The following is a 25,415-nucleotide window of genomic DNA, read 5'->3' as shown; positions in this document are numbered from 1 at the left end:
ACTGCTGACCATCTTCTGGCGCCAAGTGGCCGAATGTCTTGGCACGTGGCTAAGCGGCATCTTCGTCTCTCTCGAGTTTTCGCTTGATTAAAAAGGGCCAGCTCGGTTGTTGTGCTGCTTGCTACGTGTGTTCGTGACAATATTGTACTGTTAGCAGATAGCCAGGAAGAGATGCAAAGTTAAGTATTTCAGAGACGAAGGGGATACTGTAGTGTTCAGGCCTGGCACTTTTTAGCGGCTCAACTGATCGGGGTCTTAAAATAAAGACCGTAAAGTACACATAGTAAAAAATATAATTATATTGGTGCATGGGTAAACGAAGAATTAGCATACACTGAAAAGCATGACCAATCACTTAGAGCAAAAGGACGAAAAGATACTGGGATAATGAAGCATACATCATTTGGTGATACAACAAATATCAGGTGCTGAGGGGCATATTAAAGAAATTTTGGTGACCGGACTTACTTTACGAAATGCGGTTTTGTGCATAAAAGCAGAGGTACAATCGACATTGTAAATAAATCAGAGAGCCGGCGGATGATGGGCACTGACTGCCCATGGCTAAACCACAAATGAGGCGGTACAGGCAGATATGGGCTGGTCATCTTTCGAAGCAAGGCAAGCTCAGAGTAAAATATTATATGAGGAAAGCCTGAATAAATTGGACGGTAACAGATGGGCAGCCAAAGTACTTAAATGCCTACACCTAAAACGCGTTGACACACAATGGAGGAAACGAACTAGGAAACTAACCAGTAAGTATGCTGGTCACATGGACGGAAAAACAAAAAGCGTTTAAAATGGTGAAAAACGCTGAAGGTAAAAATTGAATAAATTCAATAGAAAAGAAACAGAGTGTAGAACTATATCAAAGTGGAAAAGGCTGATCAGGAAGGAAGCTCTCATTAATAACTGAAGAGGCAGTGCCCTACTTTTTGAAACTAGATCAAGGTGCCTTAGAACACACAGCTGCAAAAAGAAATTTAGCAAAGATTGCAGATGTGCAGATGACACATGTGAATTTTGTAACTTTATTTATCAAGAACTATGCTTGCTGAGCAGCCACTATGCATATCTTCCAGTACTTTCACATACGGCTCATGCACTCCCCGATTTCGCAGTGCCTACATTAGTGCCAAAGTTTAAACTGAGTCAAATGCTTTTTCTTAATCAAGGAAAGCTATCTGATCTCATCCTCTCTAGCTGCTTTCCGCCTTTTCATAGTTTATAAAGCTTTCTTAACTTTTTCACTGGGGGAATCTCTGACAAATGTTTAGTACTGCCAATCTCATTATCATCCTGACTACATCGCCCACAGTAGAACTCCTCGGCTGCTCTGACTACATTCGTGATAACATTACTTACGTGATCCCTTCGCGCATCCACTTGATTTTTGCCTCTGCCCAATTTGCGCTTCACCGCTTTAAGGCTGCCCCCGTTTTTTAGAGCATGCTCAGTTTTCCCCGTGTTAAACACCCTTATGTCGGTAGCTTTGATTAGCTTGGATATATCTGCCAGCAGAGGTGGGCAACCTCATGAGGTTTCGACCTCATGAGGTCGACCTCAACCTCAAAATGACCTCAACCTCACGGAGTGAGGTGAGGTTGAGGTGAGGTCGGCGATAGCTCAAAATATTTTGAGTGAGGTCACGAAATTGGACCTCAACCTCACGCGTGAGTTTGAGGTTGAGTGAGGTCGTGATTGTGTGAGGTCGAAATTGTGAGGTCCAGGCTTTTTGCTGTTGCCGCGGCTTTCTTCGAAGAGCGCCCCTTTTGACGCGGAGTTCGAGCGTACTGCTGCGGTGTGCCCGTCGACTTTTGGTGTTCGGATACCCCCCGTTCGGACTACCGGATGCCGTAGCCCCTGTCCAGGCTTCCCTCTGGTCTTCTTGGAAGAATTTTTCTTTTTTTACGACACGAACTCCTCGGCCCGCCACCCCCGTTTTCTCTGACTTGTTTGTGCCGATGCTTGCCGCCGGCTCAAACACCCAGGAGCGCGCAAAGCACGTAACTCACTCTGACCCACGATGCTTTTGTCGGATGCCGCAAACAAACAAGCAAACTAAAAAGCGAAGCAAATTGTCTTTTGCGCATACGGCGCAAAGCAGAACTGTTTGCCGTGTGCATGCCCGTTCCCAGGCGCTGACGTCACAGCTGCTGCTTTACATTCGATGAAGAATCCCGCTGTAGTACATTACACGGAACCTTAACAGAAAATGGTGCAGCGAAATTGCATGGGATGAAGGTGCTAGCGTTTCTTACATAACCAATATAGCGGTAAAACATGCAAGAGGATGAGACGGACGGCACAGCTTAAAAGACGCAACTGGTATACAGGAAAGAAGCCTGCGCATGTTAACCATTTGCCTAGGTAGAAGAGGCAAAAAAATTATATGGGGCTTGTATACATTAAAGCCCAATGAAAACAAAAATCTTTTTGCTCCGCTAAGGCCCTTTGTTTCTCTCTCAAATTCTCGTGAAACCAAGCAATGCAGGAGGAAGGATGATGGTAAGAGATTCTTAACTCCATAATATCAGGTCTATCTTGAAATCTCTTTAGGCGCAGGAAAAGAAAGAGAAAACCGTTCTCCTGCATTGTTTTATAAGTTAAAAACTATTGAGATGTTTTCTGACTCAACATTTTGGTGTCTAGACAGACGAATTAGTGTGGCAAACTGAGCGTGTCTCTTTTGTGCTGCCGTCTGCTCGAGACGGACAAATCAATCGGATGAAAATTTGTGTGGTCAGATATCGGAGTAATATATTCAGACATTCGTTTTTTCTTTAAAAATCCATTGAAATATATGTGAATGAAACCAATTACATGCTAGCACTCAGGAATGCAGTAATAAGTCGATGTCTCAAGCCTTCTATACCCTCTGGGGAGCGCAGTTCTCTTCTTTTTTTAGTGTGCGAAATTTCTTATACTTTCGTCAACATGGTATTTCTTTATATTTTCTTGTAGGACATTTACGTTCGTGTACTGGCGAACAGAAAACAGGCTTCTTCCCTCACATTTGGCTCTTTCTTTGGCATCTTTCCAGAGACCCATAGCACAACCCTCCTTTCCACTTACCGTCGCGGTCATCTAGTTTTTTTTTTTTTATTTATTTATATTTTTTTTTTGCAAGTATTGCAAAGCGCGATGTAGTCTCTGAAAACGAAGCTGACACATTCGCTGCTGCCTTTGGTGTGTATTGGTGACAGTTCGGCCTCCACTGCATGAGCAAAACCTAGAGCCTAGAGACGGATGGCGAAGGGAGGAACGCGTGCACAGCAGTGACCGCGGTCCCTCCAGGCTGCTTGATCGCCTCCTTTCTGTGGTTCTTGTCTTTATTTTACGTTTATGTGCTGTAACTACACGACACTAATGGGGAAACGGTTTCTCTGGATGCACGTGTAGTGCATGCGACGAAGCAGCAGACACCACCGTGTAATCTATTAGTTCAGTCTTTAAAGGAAAACAAGTGAATAACACAAAGAAGCTCGTCTCAGACTTGTTGGAGAAATGGTATCCAGTATTCTGTTCAGATGTACAAGTATTTGTATCGTTGTTTTTTTTTTTTTTCTTGGTGGGGGGGGGGGGGGAGTTGGACATTTTGGTCCGGCGAAATTTGACTGCAAAATGGTTCACGTTTAACCCTCTTTCCTAGCAGTTTCGAACCCTGTAATATTTCATTGTAAGCGTGGTGTTCGCAGAAGCAATTTCGCCAATTCTTGCAATAAGCCACGGGATCGCAGAATTACAGACAAACACCTAGGAGTGACCGGTTGGGACCTCGTAACATCCTCAGTGTTCCTCTGAAATTTTCTGAAGGTACATTTGTTTACTCGGCGTTGGCCGAGTTTTGTGATTATTTGGTGTGTTGCTGTCTTTCCTCTTTTGTTTGTTTTGTTGGGGATTTAGTCATCACGACAGATCGCTTTATGAGTAGCTTTTATGGAAAATTCGTGCCCCGTTAATATGGACGACCCGAATTATGAACAGTTTTTCTGGGGACGAAATTTTTTCAATTTATTTATGCCTCGTTAATGTAAAAACTCGCTGTTTGAACAATGGACAGGGGAAGAATGCATACAGCCCACTTGGGCCCATGTATATTTGTCTCGTTAATATGGACATTTTTTGAAAAAAGCAGGGGAGTCCGAACGCAAGTTAAAGAACGGTGCGCAGGCCGGTGTGGTCGGATGCCTGAACGATTCCTGTGGAGTTGGAATGAACCAAAGCGGGCGTGTGGTCGTTTTAGGAAGGGGAGGGACGCTAGAGCGGAAAGGAACGTACACAGAAAACCGAGGGTCAACTAAGTAAGAAAGACCCTGAATGGAGGGAACCGGGAGATTTCTGGGTGCAGCGGCAGCGCCGCAACGAGAGGCCGCAGTCGGGAAAACAGCAACATGTGGTCGCAATGAATTCTACTGAACATAAACAGAGAGGCCGGTAAAAGCGTAGGAAAGAAATAATAGGAAGAAAGACAAGCGCCAAAAAGGGGGGGTGGGAACTGTAGTTTTTCTTTCCCAAAACACAAAGTGTGTTCCATGTAGCCGTTAACGCCTTTCGGTCAGAGTTAAAACACACTCACGAAGTAGAGCGACAAAAGAAAGGCGGCGAGGACGCAACCAGGACCGGGCGTCCCGTCCTGGACGCCCTTCCTTCTCATTCTCCTGGTTTTCGTCACTGTTGGGGTGCCGAACTGCCACATTTTCGCTCCCCGGGCGGTCCGCATGTCGGCTTCGCCTTGAGTCAACGATGCGGCCTTGACAAGGTCTGAGCTCTTCGTAGTAAGCTCGCCGTCGTTCTAAACTGTACTTCAGCTTGCAGTGTTTGTTTCATAGGAACACATACAAACGGCACTGGAAAGGGCAGTTCGATAGCCCTCAGCAGCCTGCCAACTTGACTCCCTCGCTTCCTCACATAAACAGTACAAGGCAGAAAAAAGAGAATCAGAAGAACGGAAAGGCGGGGAGGTTAACTAGGCAAAAAGAGTGCAAAGAATCAGGAGCCTGTAACCCTCAACTTTAGTCTGACTTTTGGCATGGCGGCAGTTAAACGAAAAAAAAAAACGGAACTGAACGTAGGCGCGAAGCGGGACATCTGTGAATACAAGCGGCAAAAGCCATCTCAGTTAACCCAAGCCGTGAGGGACTGGACCCAAGTTCAACTAGGCCTCAGCCTCGCCAGGTCGACGGTAGCATCGATACTACAGGGCTCTGAAAAATGGATCAACGTCGGCATCGCTCATCGCAGCGTCAGCTACAGTCCGACAGCGCCCAGCACAGTTCGAAGAAATGGAGCCAGCCTTGTTAAGGTGGTTCGGAAATGTGTGCGCGAATGGTGCTGTCGTGAGCGATGAAATGCTTCAACAGAAGGCTCGCTGCCTCGGTAACATTATGGGTGCGCACCCTTCCTTCCTTCTCCTCCGTCTTGATAGGTTTTACCTGTGATGACTTACGGAATTTTTGTTCAGTAAAACAGGGATGTTTACTGAGAAAAATTATTCTACGCTATGTATAGGCATTACTAACTTCAGCTACTCATGAGGATAGCTGACAAGATTTAAGAACAGACATGACATTTTGGGTCGACGGATTCAAGGAGAAGGGGGAAACATCGACAGCTCGGCTGTTTTTAATTAGAAATTTAATTTAAAAAGCTGTTATTATTTATAAAGATTTCCTAAAAAAAATACTTTTCATTTTTATCATGACTCGTTATTATGGATGACTCGCGTTATGGACAGTTTTGGTCGGAAACCAAAGTGTCCATACTAACGAGGCACGACTGTATTCCTATTTTTCCCCAATTTGATGTGTACGGTCGCAAGACAATGTACACTGTATTAAAAAACAATGCTTGGCAATTTTCAATTTGTTTTTTTTTTTTCGAATTAAGAAAAAGAGCATATCGTTATTGTTGCCATCGTCACTAGGGTCAACAGCATTTGTCTTTTCAGTATATAGTAAGAACTGGCTTGTTTTCTTTCTAATACGGATTTTATTCATGTTGGTAGGATGGGATAAACTCTTTGTATTGCATTATGGGCCTATGCGTCGTAATGTGGTACCCATGAAGGCCTTAGAATAAAACGGACCAAAAAATGGTAGGCGAAGAGGGGGAGAGGATTGCTACTTTAGTGCAGGATTGGACATGGAGTCTCCGGAGTTTTTCTTTTATCCGGGATATTAACTGTTGTATAAAATTAAGAGTAAAATACAGCCTTCATACGACAAAATTCTGGCTTGCCTATATATGCTAGGATTACCGAGAAATGTATATTTGCGTTAAGTTACGGTTTATTTGGTTCTTTTTTTTTTTTTTTTTGAGGTCGAGCGCCCGACCTCAACCTCACATTTTGAGTTTGAGGTGAGGTTGAGTGAGGTCGCCAAATATTTTTTGAGTTGGAGGTGAGGTCGAAGTTTTTGAGGTCAAATGCCCACCTTTGTCTGCCAGTTCTATGCTCCTGTTTAGTTGGGAGCTTTCGTACATGGCATTTCTTAATTAGATCTTTCGTTTTCTTAGACATTTTACCGGTATCCTATAACTATCATACCGCCTACTTCTACCGTGCACTCAGTGATGATGTCTCAGAAATTATTGTTCACTGCTTCCAGGCTAAGGTCGTCAACCTTGGTTAAAGCTGTTTATATATTCTGTATTGAGATCCTCAACTCTACTCCCCTCCTCCTCTCCACTAATTAGTTGATGGACTCCTTTCTTATTAACCTGTTTCGTTCCCTCTTGAGATCTAGACTGATTCGAGACTTTATTGTCCTGTGGTCGCTGCATCACACGTTTCCAATTACCTCTACATCCTCCGCAATGCAGGGGTCAGAATGCATGTAGTCGATTTCATTTTTAGTCTCCCCGTTAGGGCTTTTCCATGTCCACTTTCGATTCCTCCGCTTGCTGAAGAAGGTATTCACGAATATTAAGTTATTGCGTTCAACAAACCTAACTAGTAACGCCTTCTTCTGTGAAACGAGCCCAAATGGTAAGTCAGTTTTCATGATTGTCAAACCAAATTAGTGAATTGCCTTCCAAGAAGAACACTACGTTCGCTTGTTTCACGGTCCAATACCAACAATTATACCAGCACAGCGTTCGTATTCGGCTAGCCACTCGTCCACATCCTGGTCAGATTGACCACCAAAGGTGCGCGGCTCGCGATAATGCTGCCCGAAATAAAAATAACCCAGGTGGTCGAATTTTACGGCCTCCTCTACTACGGCGTCTCTTATAGCCTGAGTCGCTTTGGGACGTTAAACCCTGTAAACCGACCATTAGTACAAATATTATCTTCTTCCCAGAACAGTAACCGAAACCAACTTTCTACGCCCTCGTGTGTAAACATCCGAAAATGGGGTCGGGGATGTGACGAAGATAGAAGTTAAAACTGGTCGAATAAAACAGGCCAAAAAAGAAAAAGAACAAAAAATTTGAGCTCAGCTCGTCAGCTGTTTCTGCTTTTCGATAGATTGAGGCAATGAACTCGAGCAAGACGTACAATTACAGACAGCTGGTTACGAGGGACAACAGCGACCCGAAACCCAGGAACGGGTGCCAAAGAGCTTAATGCTGAAACTATGCCAGTGGAGATATTTTTGGAAAACATAATTTTTTTTATTTTTACCGTGGTGAAGTAGATGTATATACTCAAGCTACATGAGAATATGATGCTTTTCTCTGTGAGTGTGTGAATTCCCGGTTACTGTACACGTTACCCTGCAGTTCGGTGCGGGCGCTCCCATTATTCATGAATTATCTTTGCAGTGTGTCTCATGCGTGGTCCCGTCTTCCCCTTGAGCTCTGAAGCGTGCCTTTCATAATTGGTTCACATGAATGGAAAGGCAAGTATCTGTCACACTTGTTTCTGTGGACACCTGAATCACGCCAAATGGAAGGAAGGTTGGAGTGAAAGTGAAGCTGATCTCGAGGGACAGCGCCGACGCCGCGAACCCAGGGACGGACGCCAAATAGCTGCGCTCTTAACTTCATGGGCGCAGACTGCTAACTGTCTAATTATGATCGAAAGCACATGCTATATACGTAAGGAACCGAGGCTCGCAACCACTGCTATCGCTCAAACAAAACCTGATAAATGGCAAATCTGCTATCGTAATCTACTTTTACCTTTGTGGGTAAATCTCTCGTCAATTCAGAAGGCCGGAGAAAAGCGGAATACGAAAACGAAAAGTGCCAAGAAGCATAACATGAAAAAAAAAAAGAAGGCTACAATCCAATTGACTCAAGATGAGTGGCAATGCAGATCATAAAGTAAAAAAAAATGTAAAACCAAGGAACAGATATGGTAAACATTAAATCACATAAAAGAGTCGTGTAAAACAATGTTGGTATGGACACATCAAGGGACAGTTGTAAAGGCGAATGTAAAAGCATGTAAAAAATTGCATTTCCAAACCGGAAAAACAGTTTATAACCAAGATGGGGAAATGGAAGACACTGGAAAATTTATAAGGGGACTTCCAAAAATGAAGTTTATTCGTGGAAAGCGAAATAGATAGAGGGCTGACATGTGTCACACCAGTTCTTAAAATGTGGAAAGCTTCAACAACCTTCCTTTCTCTCTTAGCTCTAAATTTAAACACGAACGTGTGTTTGCGCCGAAAGACTACAAACTTTTTCAGATATGTTAATACCTTCACGACACCGTTCTTTTACATACACCTACACAATGTTTTACAGGCTGTTCCTATTTTTGATCTATTATCTACATTGCCACTCATCTTTTCTCAATCTGGCCGTAACCTTTTTTCCCGGGATGCTTGTTGGGACTGACGTTTGAGTGCTATGCTTTTATCTGGCCTTCCGAATTAATGAAATGTTTGCCCATAAAGGACAAATAGAATACGATGGCATTTTATTTCCTTTTATCACGTTTTGTTTGAATGTTAGCAGTGGTTGTACGCCTCGGTTCCTCACGTATATAGCTTGGGCTTCGGCCATGATTAAGTAATTGGAAATATGCGCCCTCGCCAATTTCGTTCCTTTATGTCTTGTCATGTCCCATTCGCGCAGTGTACCTGTTATCTGCAATCAGCAAAGTAGCCTGCAAAAATATTCTAATTCATGTAACGAAGACTGCACAACTACCGGTTGTCGCCGACTTTTTTGTTTCCATTATTTGTTTTCTTCATTGCAAGTACCCAAAACTGCATTTGGCATTGTGTGCCGCTGCCTTTATTTTATAAAACTCTTGCTTGGGTCCTTTGGCGGTGCATAGCAATCTATAAATGATTTACACTTAGATATGAGGCTGCGATTATGAATAATGCACATATTACGGATATGTTACGATAAGAAAATATTTTACGTGTTGTCACATAATATTCTGTAGGCATCTTTCAAAAGCTGCAATAGATGCAATGAAAAGAGAAAGAAACGGTTGCTCAATATGAAAGAGCACTGAGCAAGGCATAAAGGGTAGCCTCTGTACGCGAGCCGACGTTTCGATAAGGCGACTTGTCTTCATCAGCCCTGTCACCGAAACACGATGAGCTACATAGAGACAAGTACAAAATCCAGCCTGCAACACGTGCAAGGGGAGTAACCTCCTTCCGGTGATCGTTTAGATGTCCTCGTCACTTTCTGCTGGAAGGTTGGCATCTTCTCAGAGTCATCTTGAGGCCGCTGCTTCCGGGGTCAGCAAACCAAATCTCCTGGTGGCTGGTGCGCATGCCGGAGTCAGAGCTTGATTCCACCTGTCTTCGCTTGGAAGGCCGCGGATCGTCTGCGGAGAGGTAGTCATCGTCGCTGCTGTAGCTGTCGTCTTGGCTGGTGGCGCTCTTCTCCTGGCCACTGCCTTCATCCTCCCTGCTGCTGCTGCCGCTCTCGTCGTCACTGCTGCAGCTCCCGTCGTCGCTGCTGTCGCTCAGCCAGTCCCACTCCTGCAACAGCCTATCCAGCAGCAGTCGTCGACGGATCCCCAGGTCCTGTCGACTGGCGTCAATTTCCTGGATCTTCTTGACACCTGCGGAGAGAATGTCGCGAATTTTCATGTCCGTAAACGAAATGAAGCGTACTCACCAGGGTTCGCTTTGGGCCCATTCAGGAGGCACGTCTGGCTGCAACCGCGACCAGGCACAAATTGAGCGAGCAAAATTTTCAGGCCTCTTTCCTCCTCCGAAGAGGAATCACCTCCCTCCCCCACTGCTGTACTGCGATTGGCTGAGAGGAAGAGGTCAGGGACCTCACCTTCGACGGGTTGGCCCGCAAGCGCTGGAAAGGGAAGTGAGAAGTAGAAGCGATAAGAAAGAATGGTGCTTGGAATTTTTCTCTTTTCTTCCCGCTTTGCGAAACAAGGTGGGAAAGTAGTTTCTGGGAAAAGGTGAGTCGTCAGTACCAACATTAATGGGAAAGTAACAATACTCACGTGCATGGCTGCTCTACAGCTGTTTCTATAGATTTAAAACAAACTTTAAATACGACACCGCCTTTAAATGCCTTTAATGAGCCGTTTGAATTCGTTGCTATAAAAATTATCTCTACAGCCTTTTTAGCATAAGCGAAATTCTCTCGGCGCTTTATTTTTACTTCGTAAGCCTACACGCACTCTGGGCGATGGTGTAAAACGCTTTGCTAGAGTCGACATCGCATTGCCTGATGCAATGGTAATGATCAATGAAGCAAATCTTGAAGAGATAAACATTAGAGAGAAAAAACACATTGCACTTTGCACAAAAAAAGAAAAAAAGCAAGCGGGCACTTTCGGGCTGAAATTCGAACCGCAGTTGTGATGCACTGAGATATTCAACCGAACAGCGTTGCGTTGGCCAGAAGATATGGCGAAGAACTCGCTTCTCCCTCGAACCTATTACAGCCTCAGCAAAATGCAATAAATAAGCTATTTCTTAAACCGGCCCTTTGAAGTTATGAAAACTAAGTCCATCAACCATGCTCCCAACTCCGCATATCGGCAAATTAGCGCAGCTCCTTCACAACATACTACCTTACATACATACATACATACATACATACATACATACATACATACATACATACATACATACATACATACATACATACATACATACATACATACATACATACATACATACATACATAGCTTCTGCTTCGTGCGAAATCGCAGATGACGTTGTAGTGGTGAGATTAGGAGCACATTCTAGGAAGAAAATTAAAGAGCACTGCAGGTTCTGCACTGTATTAATGCGAAAGCACGGATGCTGCTGTTGGTTGCTTCTAGTGGCGTAATTCACTTCTTATGTGCCCATTCCGCGCCAATCTTTTCCTATGCCCTGTTTCGGCTCTACTTCCGGCTGCGTGATTTCATATCCTTGATGTCAAATTAATTCACTTCGTCATTGCATCAATTACAGCCGAGTAATTTAGGAGCGGCGAGGGGGTAATCTCCTAAAATCAGGGAGCAACACAATATAGGCGGATAAAAAGCCGCTTAGAACAGTCCAATTTAAACTTGGAAAAGGCGGTTTAAATATTCCTAAAAGCACGTCTACAAGTCTAGATGAAATTCCGATCAAGCTGGTTAATTACCTTAGTCCACTAAGTACGGAAACGGTGTTAAAAGCTTTGGAAACAGTCATAAGAAATAAGCAAATTCCGAACAGCTCGCGGCAGAGTAAAATGAATTTGTTTTATATTAGGGTTAAGGAGATAGGATGCACCTAAAATACTACAGACCGATTACGATAGCATCTGTTATATACAAGTTGCCATGCACGCGGTGAAATTAAAAATGCAATCATGAGTACAGAAAGCAAGAAGATATTCGGAAAACACAGAGGGTTTAGAAATGGTAGGCGCTTAGATGATAAACTATTCGTACTTACCCAATGCATCGAAATAGCTAGAGCGGAAAGCCGACCTTTGTGTAGCCTTTCAAGACACAAACGGGGCGTACGACAACATAAACAGGGAAATCCTATACAACATACTAAAAGAAGAAGGTATCGGTCATGAGACAACAGTTTTCCTACAAGAAATATACAGGGATAACAAAGTAGAAATTACATGGGAAGGGATAAGAAACACGGAAGCTATGAAGGTATGCAAAGGATTAAGACAAGGTTGTCCTCGATCACCGCTGCTGTCCACGCCTTATATTGTAGCATTCTTTTGTGCAAACAGCAATCGACTGAAAGGGCCTGCCTGGCGAAGCCGCACTCCACGCCAGCAACATTCGTTTTTAAAAACCTAATCGAAAATATTGTTCCTTAAACCAAAGTTTCTTTTATTGTATTGATACTTTGTCTTGCTTTGTACCTCCCCTCATGTAATACCCCTATTTGTGACATTTGAGTAGTACAATAAATATATAAATAAAATAAATAAGTAAATAAATATGGAATGGAGGCTACAAGCACGTAATCTAGGTTTTAAACTGTCATATAGATTAGGAGGAAAGGTCGTAGAGCAGCGCCTCCCCGATTTGATGTATGCAGACAATATTGTACTGTTAGCAGATAGCCAGGGAGAGTTACAAAGTTAAGTATTTCAGAGACGAAGGGGATACTGTAGTGTTCAGGTTTAGCGCATTTAAGTCAGGTCTGACGCTTTTTAGCGGATCAACTGATCGGTGTCTTAAAATACAAGATCATAAAGTACCCATAGTGAGAAATTATAATTATCTTGGTGCATGGGTAAACGAAGAATTAGCATACATTGAAAAGCATGAGCAATCACTTAGGCAAAAGGGCGAAAAGATGCCGGGATAATGAAGCATAGAAAATTTGGTGATACAACAGATATCAGGTGCTGAGGGGCGTATTAAAGGAATTATGGTGACTGGACATACTTTACGAAATCCGGTTTTGTGCATAAAAGCAGAGGTACAATCGACATTAGAAATAAATCAGAGAGCCATCGGATGATGGGCAGTGACTGCCCACGGCTAAACCACAAATGAGGCGGTACAGGGAGATATGGGCTGGTCACCTTTCGAAGCAAGGGAAGCTCAGAGTAAAATATTATATGAGGAACGCCTCAATAAATTGAACAGTAACAGGCTGGCAGCCAAAGTATTTAAATACCTACGCCTAAAACGCGTTTACACACAATGGAGGAAAGGAACTAGGAAACTAACCAGCAACTATGCTGGTCACAAGGACGGAGAAATAAAGAGTGTTAAAATGGTGAAAAACACAGAAAGTAAAAATTGAATAAATTCAATGGAAAAGAAACAGAGTGCAGAACTATATGAAAGTGGAAAAGGCTGATCAGGAAGGAAGCTTTCTTTAATAACTCAAGAGGCAGTGCCCCACTTTTTGAAACTAGATCAAGGTGCCTTAGAACACGCAGCTGCAAAAAGAAATTTAGCTAAGATTGAAGATGTGCAGATGACAAATGTGAATTTTGTAACTTTCGTTATGAAGAACTATGCTTGCTGTACAGCCACTATACATATCTTCCAGTACTTCCACATACGGCTCGTCCACTCCCTGATTTCGCAGTGCCTACATTAGTGCCAAAGCTTAAACTGAGTCAATTGCTTTTCTTAATCAGGGTATGCTATCTGATCTGATCCTCTCTAGCTGCTTTCTGCCTTTTCATAGTTTATAAAGCTTTCTTAACTTCATCACTGGAGGAATGTTTGACAAATTTTTAGTATTGCCAATCTCATTACCATCCTAACTACATCGCCTACTGTATAGATCAGCCTAGAACTCCTCGGCTGCTCTGACTATATTCGTGATCACATTACTTACCTTAATTATCCCTTAGCGCATGCATCTGATTCTTGCCTGTGCCCAATTTGCTCTTCACCGCTTTAAGGCTGCCCCCGTTTTTTAAATCATGCTCAGCTTTCCCCGTGTTATACACCCTTATGTCGGTAGCTTTGATTAGCTTGGAGCTCTCTGCCAGTTCTATCCTCCTGTTGGGTTGGGAGCTTTCGTACTTAGCATTTCTTAAACAAATCTTTCGTTTCCTTAGCCAGTTTACCAGTATCCTCTCTATCATACCGCCTACTTATACCGTGCACTCAGTAATGATATCTTAGAAATTATTGCGCACTGCTTCCAGGTTAAGGTCGTCATCCTTCGTTAAAGCTGTTTATATATTCTGTAGCGAGATCCTCAACTCTTCTCCCCTCCTCCTCTCCAATAATTAGTTGATGGACTCCTTTCTTACTAACATGTTTCGTTCCCTGTTGAGATCTAGACTGATTCGAGACTTTATTATCCTGTGGTCGCTGCATCACACGTTTCCAATTACCGCTACATCCTCCGCAATGCAGGGGTCAGATTGCATGTAGTCGATTTCATTTTTAGTCTCCCCGTTAGGGCTTTTCCATGTCCACTTTCGATTCTTCCCCTTGCTGAAGAAGGTATTCATGAATATTAACTTATTCCGTTCAGCAAACTTAAATAGTAACTCCTTCTTCTGTGAAACGAGCCCAACTGGGGAGTGAGTTTTCGTGATTGTCAAACCAAATTAGTGCATTGCCTTCCAAGAAAAACGCTACGTTCACTTGTTTCATGGTCGAATAGTAACAAATATACCAGCACAGCGTTCGTATTCGGCTATAGCCACTCGTCCACATCCCCGTCAGATTGACCACCAAAGGTGCGCGGCTCGCGATAATGCTGCCCGAAATAAAAATAACCCAGGTGGTCGAATTTTACGGCCTCCTCAACTACGGCGTCTGTTATAGCCTGAGTCGCTTTGGGACGTTAAACCCCGTAAACCGACCATTACTTCAAATATTATTTTCTTCCCATTACTGTAACCGAAAGCAACTTTCTACGCCCTCGTGTGTTAGCATCCGAAAATGTGGTCGGGGATGTAACCAAAATAAAAGGTAAAACTGGGCTAATGAAACAGGTTGCAAAAAAGAAAAAGAACAAAAAATTGGCGATGATTACAGTACTTCCTAATGCAAAATTTGATCGCAGCTCGTCAGCTGTTTAAGCTTTTCGATAGATTGTGGCAAAGTATTCGAGCAAGGCCTGTACATTTACAGACAGCTGGTTACGAGGGCCAACGGCGACGACGACCCGAAACCCAGGAACGGGCGCTAAAGTGCTTAATGCTGAAAATATGGCAGTGGAGATATTTTTGAAAAAGCGAATTTTTTTTTAGTTTTACCGTGGGGAACTAGATGTATATACTCAAGCTACATCAAATATGATGCTTTTTTCTGTGGGTGTGCGAATTCCCGGTTACTGTACATGTTACCCTGCAGTTCGGTGTGGGCGCTCGCAATATTCATGAATTATCTTTGCAGTGTGTATCATATGTGGTCACGTGTTTCCCGTGAGCTCTGAAGCGTGCCTTTCATAATTGGTTCGCATGAATGGAAAGTATCTGTCACACTTGTTTCTGTGGATACCTGAATCACGCCATAAGGGAAGTAAGGTTGGAGTGAAAGTGAAGCTGATAACGAGGGACAGCGCCGACGCCGCGAAACCCAGGAACAGACGCCAAAGAGCTGCGCTCTTAACAGCATGGGAGCAGACCGCTAACTGTTTAATCATGATCGAAAGCACATGCTATATACATGAGGAACCGAGGCTCGCAACCACTGCTATCATTCAAACAAAACGTGATAAAAGGCAAATGTGCGATAGTAATCTACTTTTACTTTTGTGGGTAAATGTCTCGTCAATTCAGAAGGCCGGATAAAAGCGGAATACGAAAACGTCAAGTCCCAAGAAGCATCACATGAAAAAAAAAAAAAAAGAAGGCTACAATCCAATTGACTCAAGATGAGTGGCAATGCAGACAATAAGGTAAAAAAAATGTAAAACCAAGGAACAGATATGGTCAACATTAAATCACATAAAAGAGTCGTGTAAAAGAATGTTGGTACGGAAATATCAAGGGACAGCTGTAAAGGCGAATATAAAAGCACGTAAAATATTGCATTTACAAACCGGAAAAACAGTGTATAATCAAGATTGGGAAATGGAAGACACTAGAAAATGGATAAGGGGACTTCCAAAAACGCGGTTTATTCGTGGAAAGCGAAATAGATAGAGGGCTGACACGTGTCGCAGCAGTTCTTAAAATGTGGAAAGCTTCAACAACCTTCCTTTCTCTCTTATCTCTGATTTTAAACACGAACGTGTGTTTGCGCTCAAATAGTATAACTTTTCAGCTATGTTCATACCTTCACGGCACCGTTTTTTTTTTCATACACCTACACAATGTTTTACAGGCTGTTCCTGTTTTTGATCTATTATCTACATTGCCACTCATCTTTTCTCAATCTGGCTGTAACTTTTTTTGCCGTGATGCTTGATGAGATGGACGTTTGACTGCTATGCTTTTTATCTGGCCTTCCGAATTGATGAGATGTTTGTCCATAAAGGAATAATAGAATACGATGGCATTTTGTTTCCGTTAATCGCGTTTTGTTTGAATGTTAGCAGTGGTTGCACACCTCGTTTACTCACGTATATAGCTTGTGCTTTCGGTCACGATTAAACAGTTGGAAATCTGCGCCCTCGCCATTTTCGTTCCTTTATGTTTTGTCATGGCCCATTCGTGTAGATTACCTTTTATCTGCAATCAGCAAAGTAACCTGAAAAAATGTTCCACTTCATGTAACGAAGACTACACAACTACTGGTTGTCGCTGACTTGTTTAGTTTCCATTATGTGTTTTCTTCATTGCGAGTACCCAAAACTACAGTTAGCCTTATGTTTCGCTGGTCCTATTTTATGAAACTCGTGCTTGGGTCTTTTAGTGGCGCATAGTAATGCATAAATGAATTCTTCAGATTAAATACCTAGATAGGGCTGCATTTTTGAATAATGCACATTATACGGATATGTTACGATAACAAAATATTTTACGTGTTGTCACATAATATTCTGTGAGCATTTCTTTCAAACGGTGTAATAGATGCAATGAAAAGAGAAAGAAATGGTTGCTCAGTATGAAAGAGCACTGAGCAAGGCATAAAGGGTAGCCTCTGTACGCGAGCCGAGCCGACGTTTCGATATGTCGACTTGTGTTCATCAGCCCTGTCACCTAAACACGATGAACCACATAGAGACAAGTGCAAAATCCAGCCTTCAACACATGCAAGGAGAGTAACCTTCGCATGGTGATCGGTTAGATGTCCTCATCACTTTCTGCTGGGGGGTTGGCATCTTCTCAGAGTCAGCTTGAGGCCGCTGCTTCCGGGAACAGCAAACCAAGTCTCCTGGTGGCCGGTGCACATGCTGGAGTCCGAGCTTGATTCCACCTTCCTTCGCTTGGAAGGCCGCGGATCGCCTGCGGAGAGGTTGTCATCGTCGCTGCTGCAGCTGTCGTCTTGGCTGGTGTCGCTCTTCTCCTCACCACTGCCTTCATCCTCCCTGCCGCTCTCGTCGTCGCTGCTGTCGCTCAGCCAGTCCCACTCCCGCAACAGCCTATCCAGCAGCAGTCGTCGACGGATCCCCAGGTCCTGTCGACTGGCGTCAATTTCCTGGATCTTCTTGACACCTGCGGAGAGAAGGACCCGAATTTTCATGTCCACAGAGGAAATTAAGCGTACTCACCAGAGTTCACTTTGGGCCGATTCAGGAGGCCCGTCTGGCTGCAACCGCGACCAGGCACAAAATGAGAGCGCAAAGGTTTCAGGCCTCTTTCCTCCTCCGCAAGAGGGTTCACCTCCCTCTCCCACTGCTATACTGCGATTGGTTGGCTGAAAGGAAGCGGTCAGGGACCTCATCTTCAACGGGTAGGCCGGCATGCGCTGGAAAGGGAAGTGAGAAGTAGAAGAGATAAGAAAGAATGCTGTGTTGATTTTTTTGTTCTTTTCTTCCCGCTTTGTGAAACAAGGTGGGAAAGTTGTTTCTGGGGAAAAATTGGAGTTGTCAGTACCAAAAAAATTATGAAAGTAACCATGCTCATGTGCATGGCTGCTCTTGAGCTGTTTCTATACATTTAAAACCAACTTTGAAATACGGCAACGCTCTCAAATGAGCCGTTTGAATTCCTTTGTATAAAATTTCTTCTACAGCCTTCTTAGCATAAGCGACATTCTCTGTGCACATTTTTTTTTTACTCCGGAATGCAGTAAGGACGCAACTAGAACAGCTCATGTCCATGTCTCTTTACTCAGCCTTGGCAGCCTAGAGGCAGGTTGAGCGTCGCTGTAAAACGCTTCGCTATAGTAGACATCGAATTGCTTGTTGCAATGGTAACGATCAATGAACCAAAGCTTGAAGAGATAAGCATTAGAGAGAAATGACACAATGCTATTTAGAACCGGGCACTTCCGGGCTGAAATGCAAACTGCAGCTGTGATGCAGTGCGATATTCAATCGAACAGATTGATTTGCGTTCGCCAGGAGATATCGCGAAGAATTGGCTTCACCCCCGAGCCTGTTGCAGCATCAGCAAAGCGCAATCAATGAGTTATCTACACAAGCGACAACTTGAAATAAGTCCATCAACCACGCGGCCAACTCCGCATATCAGCAATCTCGTGGAACTCCTTCACAACTGTCTACCACTGCAGGGCTCAGCTTCTGCTTCGTGCAACGTGAAAATATGACGTGGACGTCGAGAACCCCGCTCTCGCCAACGGGAAGCTTGCTCATGATCGTCTCTTTGAAGGCGGTGCTGCGTCGCCGCTCCCTAGAATAAAGCTTACACCACGCGCGTTTTGGGGTGAGAGAACTATCTTAGATTTTCCAAGTTCCAGTCTACGTAATTTGCATTCAGCTGCGGTGGAGCGGAGGTGTGGCTGCGACGTCAAAGCATGTAACACGGGATTCACGCTAAACATTATTTTACGTCCCAAACGACTCTCATGGGAGTAACTATCGCTCCAGTATAAATTAGCGCCATGGTGCGGATGCCGTCAATGAATACTTCAAGTGTGTTCTTTTACATTAATACAGGCAGAGGTATTGGGAAAGTGTATTCTCCAGCAACCTCACCTCCAACAGCCGCGCCTAAGAGAAGAACGCGGCCGAGCAAAGGGTTTGCGTCGCTGTCTGGGTTGGCGGCGTCAGGCTGCGGTCGGAAGCAGGTGGGCCATTTCGCTTCTGTGTCAGCCGGTAGGTATCCAAAGTCAGTGTAGACGTCGGCGGATGTTCAGATAATCAGAAGCATTGGGCAGCGGCCGATGGTCTTGTGGCAGCAGGCGCCGTCGACGGCAGTACCGCGAGATGTGGCCGGTCATGCCACAGCAAGAACACACGACTTGCGGGAACCACAGGTCAGAGTAAAGGATGGTGCAAACTTTTTCTGGATGGCAGATGTAGCCGACTTGCTTTGCTGATGAATCACCCCACTTGTGTAGGTGGTTCTTCTTCCCATCCATGATTGGGAATAGATTAAATCGTCATACTCTCTGCGGTTGTCACAGCATGGCACATTTAGTGTCGGAATCAAGGAAATTGATGGGGTGCGTGTTCTGCCTACAGCACGCAACCGTCATATTGGTGTTTATCCCGGCATGCAGAATCTTTGTTACGCAGCAATTCTTCTCGCACGATCCGGCGTATCAGACGAACTATCGACACCGGTGCGCTTTCATCAACGCTCACGACGGATGTGACGTTTGCCAGTCGCCCAAATTAGGTGTGATGCGGCGCAACTTCAGGGATTCGAAATTACGGCAGTGCCTGATGACGTCAGTTGTGGAGCTGAAATCGTCTTTGCTAAAAAGGAGCGTATAGACGTCTGCAGCGATGCCTTTCTGAAAGTGTCCCACTTTATCCTCCTCGGACATTCGTAAGTTTATATTCTTGCACAACTTGACAATGCCCTCAACCATAGCCTCCTTTTTGCACTCTGTGCCTGTCAACTCCCCGGCCGTCACCGCCGCTCCTCCTCCGTTGACAAGTTACGCCGCTGGCTGCCGAGAGATGGCGACAGCGACGTAGGGTCACCTTCGCCAGGAGAGTGCCGGGTGCGCCGTGAGTGTGCCGGGTGTTGCAAAGCGATCCGGATAGCCACGCGCTGCCGCTGTCTCGCTGTTTCGTGGACTGTTCTGCTGTGTGCAAGGTCATGCTTCTACTTTTCTCTTCCTTCGGGTGCTGCAGGAATACAGCATTGCACCAACTGGTAAGTGCCAGCTTTGCTTTGTCCTTCCAGCGATCGCTGCGTAGTATTCAGCTGCTTTGAGGCTTGTAAAAAATAGTGACAGCACCAATGTGTTTATTAAGCATCAATACTGCAATAGTAATGTTAGATGCGCACCTGTGCTTTCTGGACTGCAATGCTAATTGCTTCCCTGCCTAGCTCGTCTGCATAGTGTGTTAGTGTGCTCCTGCGAAGCTTTTTTTTGCAGTATACGCTAATTACGAAAATTTGTGATAAAATAGAAACACAATTAGATTTACCTATTGTGAAGATGACAACTTTAAAGTGAGTTAAACCAAATCTTGCAAAGCCTATATTAGTTTCCCTTCTCGCACTCAAACGCTTTAAGGCCTGTGAGAAATAATGACAGCAACGGAAGTGTGTTTATTACGCGTCAGTAAGGTAATAATAATAATAAAATGTGCACGTCTATTTTCTGGACTGCGATGCGAATTTCCTCCCTGGTTAGCTCCTCTATGTGGTATGTTACATGTGCTCCAGCGCAGTATTTTTTGTTTCGCCAACTGCGCAATTCTGTGAAAAAATAAAAACACGAGCTTTGCCTATTGTGACAATTATTTTAGAGTGATCGAAACAGTAAGATGGCACGCGTATATTTGTCTTTCCTTGTTTTTCTAGTTTAAAAAATAATAAAAAACGTTTGTACGACGCGCTGAATCATTCAAAGTGACAGCTGATACCAAAACTGTTCTCCTTACAGATCTCAAAGGCATACTGCGATGCAGTTCTTCTAATTGTCTGTAAATCAAGCTGGCTACTGAAGTGCTATCAGTGACAGCAGTCACCGCGAACTTTTTTCCCTACTTGTGGCAGCTATTCATCACACCACTTCTACATGGTACTCTTGAAGCACAATTGCTGTTGTGAAATGTGTAAATAAATGCTGGTGCCTTTCTTCTTAAATTTTGCTTTATTGCAGCATAGACTAGCATTGTAATTTTTCAATTACCATTGGTGCTAGCGGAGCAGTCATGCAGTTTTTCGAGCCATGCGCAATTTCTTGAAACTGCCTGACATAAAATGTCATATAGCGTTGGTGTTATTGCCTAAAAAGTATCATGATCACTTGTTATGCTTAGTGGATGTCGGCCTTACAAGTAAATATGCTGAATATGCACGACTCATGCTTAAGAACAGTTATCCCGCTAGCGAATAACAGCGCTCCCGCCCCGACTTTCGTACCCGTGCGCCTCGACCCCTACGTCAGCGGCGCCCTCAGCGAGGGGACCGCGCAACTTTACTCGACGGCGCCGCTCTATTGTTCGCGCGGCGCGTTGAAAAGCACAGAGTATAAAGGAGGCTATGCCTCAACATATCTGGCGCATGTCTCACCAAATACCTGGGCTCGCTGCAGCAACCTTTATTCTGCGCGCTTCTTTTTCGCGGATCCGTCGCCAAAGCACTCTTATATTTCTTCTGTGAAACGACCCCAGCTGGTAAGTGAGTTTTCATGATTATCAAATCAAATTAGTGCATTGCCTTCCAAGAAGAACACTACGTTCGCTTGTTTCGCCGTCGAATACCAACAATTCAGCTATCAAACCTCAGCTCGACTGTTCGTAGTCGGCTAGCCAGTCAACATCTTCGTCAGATTTTCCACCAAAGGTGCGCGGCTCGCGATAATGACGCCCCAAATAAAAAACCCAGGTGGTCGAATTTTACAGCCTCCTCCACTAAGGCGTCTCTCATAGCCTGAGTCACTTTGGGATGTAAAATCCCGTAAACAAACCACTTCTTCAAAGATTCTTTTCTTCCCAGAACTTCCTGTACAACATACTAATCCTACAGTACTATTGTACAGGAGTACCTTCACGGCACTATTGTTTTTCCACACAGCTACACGATATTTTACAGCCTTTTCGTTTTTTTTTACTCTATCATCTGCATTACCACTCATCTTTGCTCAGTCTGACTGTAGCCTTTTTTTTTTTTTTCACGTGATGCTTCTTGGGAATTGACGTTTGAGTGCTCTGTTTATTTATTCGGCCTTTAGCAATTACGAGGTCTTTACCCATAAAGTAAAATACAATACGCGTCTTGTGTGAATGATACCATTTGCACGCCTCGGTTCTTCATGTATATAGCACGTGCTTTCGAATATGAATTAACAGTTGGCAATCTGCGCCCACATTGTCGTTCTTTGTTCGTTTATGTCAAGTCCTATTTCAGTCGCGGAGTTTTACCTTTTATCTGAAAAGAACTAACTAACCTTCAAACACGCTCTACTCCATGTAATGAAAACTTGACAACTACCCATTGCCGCTGTATTCTTTTGTTTCCATTATGTGTTTTCTTCATCGCCAGTACACAAAACTTCATTTGTCATTGTGTTCCGCTGGACTTACTTTATGAAACTCGTGCATGGGTCTTTTAGCGGCGCATAGTATTGTATAAATGAATTTTTCAGATTAAATACCTAGATGAGGCTGCAATTTTGGCAAATGCACTTATTGCAGACATGCTGTGATAAAAAAAAATTATGCGTTCTGACATGAGATTCTTTGAACTTGGCGTTCTTCTCATGCGGTGCTATTGATGCTATAAAAACATAAAGATGACTGCACAGTATGAAAATGCACTAAACAAAGGTTAAGGGCACGGCTCATTTCGACATGGCGACTTGTCTTCGTCACCTAAACACGATGAAATACATAGAGACAAGTGCAGAATCCAGTCGCAAATGCTTATCCAGCCTTCAACACGTGCAAGGAGAGTAAGATTCGGCCGGTGATCGTTTAGATGTCCTCGTCACTTTCTACTGGGGGTTGGCATCTTCTCAGAGTCAGCTTGAGGCCGCTGCTTCCGGGAAAAGCAAACCAAGTCTCCTGGTGGCCGGTGCACATGCTGGAGTCCGAGCTTGATTCCACCTTCCTTCGCCTGGAAGGCACCGGATCGCCTGCGGAGAGGTCGTCATCGTCGCTGCTGCAGCTGTCGTCTTGGCTGGTGTCGCTCTTCTCCTGACCACTGCCTTCATCCTCCCTGCTGCTCCTGCCGCTCTCGTCGTCACTGCTGCCGCTCTCGTCGTCACTGCTGCAGCTCCCGTCGTCGCTGTTGTCGCTCAGCCAGTCCCACTCCCGCAACAGTCTACCCAGCAGCAGTCGTCGACGGATCCCCAGGTCCTGTCGACTGGCGTCAATTTCCTGGATCTTCTTGACACCTGCGGAGAGAATATCCCGAATTTTCATGTCCATAGAGGAAATGAAGCGTACTCACCAGGGTTCACTTTGGGCTGATTCAGGAGGCACGTCTGGCTGCAACCGCGACCAGGCACAAAATGAGCGCGCAAAAGTTTCAGGCCTCTTTCCTCCTCCGAAAGAGGATTCACCTCCCTCTCCCGCTGCTATACTGCGATTGGCTGAAAGGAAGAGGTCAGGGACCTCATCTTCGACGGGTAGGCCGGCATGCGCTGGAAAGGGAAGTGAGAAGTAGAAGCGATAAGAAAGAATGCTGTGTTGATTTTTTTTTTCTTTTCTTCCCGATTTGCCAAACAAGGTGGGAATGTAGTTTCTGGGGAAAGATAAGAGTTGTCAATACCAAAAGAAATAGGAAATTAACCATGCTCATGTGCATGGCTGCCTCTACAGCTGTTTCTATACATTTAAAACAAACTTTGAAATATGGCACCGCCTTCAAATGCCTTTAATGAGCTGTTTGAATTCCTTGGTATAAAAATTATCTCTACAGCCTTTCTAGGATAAGCGAAATTCTCTCGCCGCTTTATTCTTACTTCGTAAGTCTACACGCACTCTGAGCTACGGTGTAAACCGCTTTGCTAGAGTCGACATCGAATTGCCTGATGCAATGGTAATGATCAATGAAGCAAATCTTGAAGAGAGAAGCATTGGAGAGAAAAAACACATTACACTTTGCTCAAAAAAAAGCAAGCGGGCACTTTCGGGCTGAAATTGGAACCGCAGTTGTGATGCACTGAGACATTCAACCGAACAGCGTTGCGTTCGCCAGAAGATATGGCGAAGAACTCGATTCTCCCCCGAACCTATTACAGCATCAGCAAAATGCAATAAATAAGCTATTTCGTCAACAGGCACTTTGAAGTTATGAAAACTAAGTCCATCAACCATGCTCCCAACTCCGCATATCGGCAAATTAGCGCAGCTCCTTCACAACATACTACCTTACATACATACATACATACATACATACATACATACATACATACATACATACATACATACATACATACATACATACATACATACATACATACATACATACATACATACATACATACTAACATACACAACATAGGTAGCTTCTGCTTCGTACGAAATCGCAGATGACATTGTAGTGGTGAGATTAGGCGCACATTCTAGGAAGAAAATTAAAGAGCACTGCAGGATCTGCACTGTATTAATGCGAAAGCACGGATGCTACTGTTGGTTGCTTCTATTGGCGTAATTCACTTCTTATTTGCCCATTCCGCGCCAATCTTTTCCTATGCCCTGTTTCGGCTCTACTTCCGGTTGAGTGATGTCATATCCTTGATGTCAAATTATTTCACTTCTTTATTGCATCAGTTACAGCCGAGTCATTTAGGAGCGGCGAGGGGGTAATCTCCTCAAAAACAGGGAGCAACACAATACAGGTGGATAAAAAGCCGCTTAGAACAGACCAATTTAAACTTGGAAAAGGCGGTTAAAATATTCTTAAAAGCACATCTGCAGGACTAGAAGAAATACCAATCAAGCTGGTTAATTAACTTAGTCAACTAAGTAAGGAAACGGTGTTAAAAGCTTTGGAAACAGTCATAAGAAATAAGCAAATTCCGAACAGCTCGCGGCAGAGTAAAATGAATTTGATTTATAAAGGGAAAGGAGACAGGATGCACCTAAAATACTACAGACCCATTACGATAGCATCTGTTATATACAAGTTGCCATGCAGGCGGTGAAATAAAAATGCAATCATGAGTACAGAAAGTAAGAAGATATTCGAATAACTTCACAGAGGGTTTAGAAATGGTAGGCGCTTAGATTATAACCTATTCGTGCTTACCCAATGCATCAAAATAACTAGAGCGGAAACCAGACCTTTGTAGGTAGCCTTTCTAGACACAAACGGGGCGTACGACAACGTCAACAGGAAACTCTTGTGGAACATGCTAAAAGAAGAAGGTATTGGTCATGAGATAAGTTTTCCTACAGGAAATATACCAGGATAACAAAGAAGAAATTACATTACTGAAGCTATCAAGGTATGCAAATGATTAAGGCAAGGTTGTCCTCTCTCACCGCTACTGTTCACGCCTTACATTGTCGCATGTGCACCTCCTACTACGCATCTGCATTCTTTTGTTCAAACAGCAATCGATTGCAATAGCCTACCTGCCGAAGCCGCACTCCATGCCAGCA

At 44.0% G+C, this 25,415-nt stretch overlaps 2 protein-coding genes across 2 annotated transcripts; both read right to left on the bottom strand.

Moving 5' to 3' along the window:
* Positions 1 to 8,095: 8,095 nt before the first annotated feature.
* Positions 8,096 to 17,227, bottom strand: LOC146188694 (uncharacterized). The gene is made up of 3 exons (XM_084603895.1): positions 17,039 to 17,227; positions 10,045 to 10,236; positions 8,096 to 9,988 (listed from the first exon to the last, which is right to left on the bottom strand). The coding sequence occupies exons 1-3, from the start codon at positions 17,091 to 17,093 to the stop codon at positions 9,600 to 9,602; spliced, it is 636 nt and encodes a 211-aa protein (XP_084460021.1). The 5' UTR covers positions 17,094 to 17,227; the 3' UTR covers positions 8,096 to 9,599.
* Positions 17,228 to 22,607: 5,380 nt separating this feature from the next.
* On the bottom strand, positions 22,608 to 25,068 carry LOC146188693 (uncharacterized). The gene is made up of 3 exons (XM_084605108.1): positions 25,060 to 25,068; positions 23,257 to 23,383; positions 22,608 to 23,200 (listed from the first exon to the last, which is right to left on the bottom strand). Exons 1-3 carry the CDS (start codon positions 25,066 to 25,068, stop codon positions 22,779 to 22,781), a joined length of 558 nt encoding a protein of 185 aa, XP_084461234.1. The 3' UTR covers positions 22,608 to 22,778.
* Positions 25,069 to 25,415: the final 347 nt, after the last annotated feature.

Source organism: Amblyomma maculatum, chromosome 5 (assembly GCF_055883805.1).
Source record: "Amblyomma maculatum isolate TAMU_Amacu chromosome 5, ASM5588380v1, whole genome shotgun sequence".
NCBI lineage: Eukaryota > Metazoa > Arthropoda > Arachnida > Ixodida > Ixodidae > Amblyomma > Amblyomma maculatum.
Note: the sequence above shows the minus strand (reverse complement) of the source record. Positions and strands in the feature narration are given on the sequence as shown.